The 6662-nt window shown below is 45.3% G+C and overlaps 1 protein-coding gene across 1 annotated transcript in view; it reads right to left on the bottom strand.

Annotated features, from left to right (window-relative positions):
• The window catches only part of itgbl1 (integrin, beta-like 1), a 46019-nt gene continuing 39357 nt past the window's right edge, over positions 1-6662 (bottom strand). The window contains exons 9-11 of the mRNA XM_080786395.1: positions 5341-5487; positions 3709-3822; positions 1-914 (exon numbers count right to left, since the gene is read on the bottom strand). Coding sequence (XP_080642521.1) covers positions 826-914; positions 3709-3822; positions 5341-5487 — 350 coding nt within the window. The 3' untranslated portion in view covers positions 1-825. The remainder of the gene's footprint in view (positions 915-3708; positions 3823-5340; positions 5488-6662) is intronic.

Here is a 6662-nt window from a genome sequence, read left to right as displayed (position 1 = left end):
CACTATTAAAAATGATTTATTTTCAAAAATATATATATAGATATATACCATTGCAAGTATGCCCATTGGATTTATGTCATGTTATAATGGATTTATAACCATGTATGATTAAGGTCTTCGCATTGTTTTCCATGCAAAATGTTTGTGTCATGCGGCACATTTAATGTTTTATTATTAAAAAAACGAATAAAAACCTCAATCGATACTCCTGACTTGAGTGCAGAGTGAACGTCGAGTCGTTTGTGAAAATGCGCCATTGTTCTGCTAATAAACAAAACGACTATACCGATGCATTATTATGCCCCACAAAATCGCACCGTCCCTCTCCTTTTCAAAACAAATCATCATAAAACATTCTCTTCTCCTCCCACAACTGAATTCTGTTTGTGCACCTGTATACTATTATGTGTAGCTTTATGGAATATGTAAGCTTTTATACATATACAATTTTCGTACATATTGCTATATTAGAAACATAAAACGTTACATTGTAATGTGTTCTAAAGACAGAGAGAGAGAGAGAGAGAGAGAGAGAGGGAAACAAACTAAACACATTCTTTCCCATTTGAGTATTTTTCCTTTTTTGCATACAAAACACGGTTTAAAAAAAGCTCATTTGTAACCAGTACAAAGGATTTCATGAATGAATGCTGATAATACAACTTAAGTGATTCAGATAAAATCATAACGAAGGGAGTTACATCCAATGTTTTGGTCTTGGCCTCTCGCTCGCTCACTGGGGTCCAGGTTTGCGGCAGTTTCTGCAGCCCTTCGGTGGTGTCCTCCTGGCAGCCTGGTCTTCCGTGTCCACTACAGTGGCCTGCCTTAGTACTCCGATCCCACCCAAATCTCACAGGCGTTCCCCGTCCAGCCATCCCAACACTCGCAGTTGCCGCAATTGCACACCCCGTTCCCTGGTAAAGGAGAGGTGGTGAGAAGGGCAACTGTGAATTAACTTGAGAATATAATCATGCTTGACCTTTTTATAACAAGGTTCCTGTTCTCACACACCCTGCTTCACTAGCAGCAGCTTTGTGATGGAGGAGGGGGACTCTCAGTATATACTTAGGAATGCTAGGCTTTTAGGATAGTTTGGGCTCTCCCTTGCTCACTCAACAGCTGTAGCAACTCATAATGTAATAACGGCTCAAAATGTAAGAACATTTCATTATGAAATCAGTTTCGTGTACTAAAAGCTTATAATGTAACAATCAGCTCATATAATGTAATCAAATGAGTGCATATCATAATCATGCATTTTTCCCTGGTTTGAATCCACTATTTTGAACATTTTCACATCTAAATCCTAACCAGGCTACCGTAAGTAAGTAGTTGTCACACGTTTCCGTGGGGCTGGAGAGTCCTACAGAAACACAAGGTCCCTGGTAAGGTTCAAGTAAGCCTTTTTGATCATCTTTACTTTGCATCTACTCTAAATCGTATTAGAGTAAGTAATTAGTTGTAACAAGAACCATCTATGCACCTAGCATGGGAGGAAAGGTCAGTGCTTTTGTTAACAGAAGATTCTCGGTTCAAATACAACAATGTTTTCCAAGTTTGTATCTGACTAATCTTTAACTGAAGAGCGTGCGTCATAGGTTAACACGGACATTGCTATTCCTTGGAGTGTTTGCACCACTAAAAAAAAAACATTTTGGTCCTGGTGGCTCAGCCAGTTAGGGGGCAATACTGGTTGCTCGTAGTGAGCACGAGGACCTGGAATTGATCTCCACCTCCAACTTTTCTTTCATGCATCTACTACTCTCTCACCACTTCTCTCTTTGTACTTGGGTCTCTCTACACTGACCTGATCTGAAATAAAGCATTCAATGAAATACATCTGGGGGGGGGGGGGAGTAATCAGAAACAGTTGACTGCTGTGGAAAGCTGTCAGGTGCTCTCACATTCCTCAAACATATGAATCTGTTTTGTCAATCTGCCTGCGGTATAGTCCTCGTATCTATCCCATCTATTGGAGAGTTGTTGTAACATCCCACTCTGGATGTTACCCCCGGCTAGCTCTGTGCATGGCACATGTCAAGTGCTGAGTTGTCAGAGGGGAGGCAGCGGGGTTAGGAGGTGGACGCCCGCTGTCTGCCTGTCACACAGCGGAGAAGAGACACATTTACAGACAGCGCTTCGCCCATGGAGGGAGGAGATGCTGTGGAGGAGGACAGGCCAGGGAGGCAGAGAAAGGGGGAGGCAGACAATAGGTTGTGGTGGTATAGAGGGGTTGGATGGAAGAGCAGAAAAGGATCATGAGATAAGGAGGGAGCGATGTGTGGCCCATTCCGACATATTTGGCCCTGAGTGAGCGATACGTGCGGCCCATTGTGACAGAATTGACCTATCAGGATAGTGGGTTACTTGGTTCCCAGGGTGCAGGCCTGCCAGAGCTGCCACTCATTTAGCCTCGTCCAGGGACAAGGAGGCTGACATGTAGCACACCAAGAGATGCCACTGCGGCAATCTGTAAACAACAAGCTGTCTGCCACCGGAGCAAGAACAGAGGCTTTTCTTTCTAAGCCTTGGTTATGCCCTTTGGATGCCAGAGTGAGTCATCTGCATTCTAGACGTGTGTTCGTTTTAGACGGTGAGACTGCAATATTAAAAGGGAACGATGCTTAAGTTTGTCGGGAATTATCCGAGAGTGGCAAGCAAATCCACTGACAAAGACAATTAGGTGTGTTTCATGGTGACGGGGAGGCCTAATTTGTTTGAAAGATTTCCTTTTTATTTATTTTTTTTCTTTTGTCTCCCAGGCTGAAATGGCTTGCTGGAATTATCATCTTTGGTGCATGAAATGAACCAGCGGGCATTTTCTAATATGTGGAATTTTCCACATCACTCATCGTATGTTGTATGTGTAATGAGAATCTACAGCTTTTGACGATTGCATAAAAATTCTGGCTGGGATGCAGAGTAGTTTACTGGTAAAGTCGTAAGACACATCTTGGAAAACGAACATTCACTGGTACCTGGTAAAAAGGGTTTGCGGTGCAGGTTTGCTTCTGTGTGTGTGTGTGTGTGTGTGTGTGTGTGTGTGTGTGTGTGTGTGTGTGTGTGTGTGTGTGTGTGTGTGTGTGTGTGTGTGTGTGTGTGTGTGTGTGTGTGTGTGTGTGTGTGTGTGTGTGTGTGTGTGTGTGTGTGTGTGTGTGTGTGTGTGTGTGTGTGTGTGTGTGTGTGTGTGTGTGTGGGTGGGGGCGGGCTTCAGAATTAGATAACAGGAAAATGGAAGCAATAATCCTCATGCATATGGTAATGGTGACACGAAAAAGTTTGAGAACCACAGCTGACTCCATCTTGAAATAAATAAAATGCTGATCCTTAATTTGCGTCACACTGTGGCTGCGTGGCATTTAGTGTCATGAAATGCAATAAGGGAAGCACTTTAAACAGCTGTCCAAACTCTTGGCAAGCCCCGGGACAGAAATAATTATAAACCATACTGTCACTGAAATGTCATTATCAGCTCAGAGAAGTCGGCTCCTGTGGATTAGGAGCTGTACAGGGAAAAGTATCCGTGCGTGTGCATGGATGCGTGCCCATTTTCCATTTAGCTTTTTCTGTTGGTTCTCCATCCTTGACACGTTTGCCAAAGACATTAACTATTATATAAGTGTGCGTGTGCGTGTGCGTGTGCGTGTGCGTGTGCGTGTGCGTGTGCGTGTGCGCGTGTGTGTGTTTGTGCGTGTGTGTGTACACCACCTGTGCAGATAAGGCCATCATGTTGGTCACACTCTCGGTCATCACACTCACAGAACTCTCCAGACACCCACCAGTCCTGGGGTGAGCACATACACTGGCCACAGTGACAAGACCCTGCCAAAACACGCACGCACACTTATATTACTATACTCGTGAGGACATATAAGAGTGATTTTATGAATGCCATTTAAAAAAACACACGTGCATACACACAGAACACACTGTTAAAGTCAAGAACCATGATATTTGAACACATCTTCCGTTAAAAACCCCTGTGAAATGCTGTCCACAATGTCTCCTGTAAACTGCACGTAGTACTAGTATTACATTTGGTGGAGACGATCAACAATGCAGGCAGAACGATCAATATGCTCCCCCTTGTCTACGAACCCAAACAAATCGCACCCTCTTTTAACACCCGTCTCCTCCCCTATAGCCATCCTCCCGACTCCCGTCAGCATTTTTTGCTTCCCTCTGCTCCTCCTCAAGGACAGCAGGACAGGATAATAAGGTGTTAAGGGTTCTGGTATAGGGAAGGAGGCTGACGAGACAGAAATGAACGTATACTGGTGTCTGTGTGTGTGTGTGTGTGTGTGTGTGTGTGTGTGTGTGTGTGTGGGGGGGGGGGGGGGGGGGGGGGGGGAATGTTCTATCAACACGGGTGGAGGGGGTCGGGACTCGGGGGTCATTGGGAACCAGTCTGAGCGGAGGAGAGGTCAGCCTCAACTTGACACTGCATTTGAAAGTGGGAGGAATGAGGAAAAGATAGAGAGAGGCAGAGAGTACAAGAGAGAGAGAGAGAGAGAGAGAGAGAGACGAGGACAGAGTCAGACAAGGTGAGGAGATGAGGGGAGGGGGAGAGGAGAGGAGAGGAGCTGAGAGAGATAGTCTTTTATGTTTGTGTCTGAATGCTGTGGAGCGTGGAGAATGAACATGCACGTCTTCATTTTCACACCCCTGGCTCTTAACGCTGTGCAAGGCTGGACTAACTGCGGTTGGACTGTTGTAATAATGATGAACCTGCATAATATATACAGTAACAGTATAGTCACGTACAGGTATACCTCTTGATAAAATAGAAACAAAATAGCCTGTTCTTTATTATGAATTGATTGGCATATAGAGTGACAGGCAGCAACCAGAGATGCGCGGTGCTGTGCTATAAACAACATCGTTACAAGGCTGCAGTTAATTATGCGCTCGTGGGATTCCGAGCACGACCCAAAACTAATGTAAATTCAGTGATGATGAAGTTGATTAATTCAATAATAAAAACAATGTGAAAAGTTGGAGGGACACAATGCAACACCAACTGAGAGAATGTGGGTGACTAATGCTCATAAAATATATATATATTGAAAACATATATGATTACTTTGATAACATAATTTGAACATTCTTCGAGGGTTTTCTCTTTCCGGATACTGTGCTGGATTAAATGTCACTGTACGGGGGGGACATTATTTTCAGGAATTTCCACTTGCGGTGCCTCAGGCAAGCAAGCTGTCTGCTTGTGTTCATGTCCCATAGTGTGGAGGCCTTGTGCCTAGTGAATGCTCCGCCATACGACATTATCACGCACTGAAAAAAGCTGACCCAGTAGCAAGTCATCATATTGACATTTCTGTTCACCTTTCCCACTGCACAGGAGTCCGTCGTCGGTCTCGCAGAGCTCCTTGCTCTGCGCGTCGCTCATGTCACATGTCCGCGGGAACTGGCAGAGTTTCCCGAACCACTCCCCCTCACAGATGCAGCGTCCACAGGAGCAGTAGCCGTGACCTGTGAATGGGAGTGCATGCAGTCAAATCGTGGATCGTTCATTGAATCACTCCTACCCTGTATATCAGTTAGCAACCTGTGGGGCCGGGGTCTGCAACGACATTGCAAGTGCATGGGTCTCCAATTAGTTTGCAAAACACTAAGATGTATTAAAAACCATAACATTTCATTGTGATACAAATAGGTGGGCTACTTATATTGGGTGCGTTCGTAAATGCGCACCGGGAGCGCACTCGCCTATTAGTTTGCATTGCACGGTGCGCTCAGTGCGCTATTTCCGAACGTGCCCAACTGCCCATGATGTTAGTCCCATTGGTCCAAGGCTATAGAACGCGATAGTTTGACTGATCATTAAAATAATCATGCTCTGAAAATGCACACCCATCCCGTGGGCCTTTTGATATTTTCAAGTGGGCCCTGATCCAGAAAGGTTTGGCAACCTGCATGCCCGAGTAACCTCGCGTCACCAGGCTTTCCACCTCGGAGGAAAGCCTGGTCTGTGATCCAAAATGGCCGTGTGAACCGGTCTGGAGCGGATGGTATAATTTACGTCATGTTGTAGGTGTTGTGTTTTATAGTCATCAGGACAGGCAGGATGCCTATAGTACTGATTCCGCCTTGTGCTTTCCTGCCAGACGACTTCAAATCATTGACTATACAACATGACGAAAGTTACCATCAACTCCCTACCGGACCATGCACCCGAAATGGAATGCTGCCCAGGCTACTGCCCTATAGGCTATATACATACAGTACTTCAAAGACTGTGGGCCCCTGCAGGGATCTATATCCCTGGCCCACTCCTTATTTCCCTCAATACAAAAATCTCTGATTTGTACTGTGTGCATTGTGGATATACCGTTTTCGCCAAATGTTCGCCCCTCAGAATTTATCCGTAAGGGTTAAAGTGGTTGGATGCAGCGGTTCTATCTTAATGGATAGACCTTTACCATTAGAGAGTACGGGGTTGGGGGGGTTTGATGCAGAACAGAGACGCGTAAAGTTGACGAAGAGAAGAAGGTGAGTCTTGACACTAATAAGCAGTACAAGGAGACAGGCCCTGCACGGGAGGACAAGAGAGACTGCAGGCTTATTGTATTTCCCTGGGAGACATGAAAGGAACTGTCACTGCTGGTCTTGTCCTCGCCTTAATAAACCTCCACCACTTCAGAGAG

The sequence above is a fragment of the Protomyctophum bolini genome (genome assembly GCF_963924005.1).
Source record: "Protomyctophum bolini genome assembly, chromosome: 16".
NCBI classification, from domain to species: domain Eukaryota; kingdom Metazoa; phylum Chordata; class Actinopteri; order Myctophiformes; family Myctophidae; genus Protomyctophum; species Protomyctophum bolini.
The sequence above is the reverse complement of the archived record's forward strand: the minus strand, read 5'-3'. Positions and strand labels throughout refer to the sequence as shown.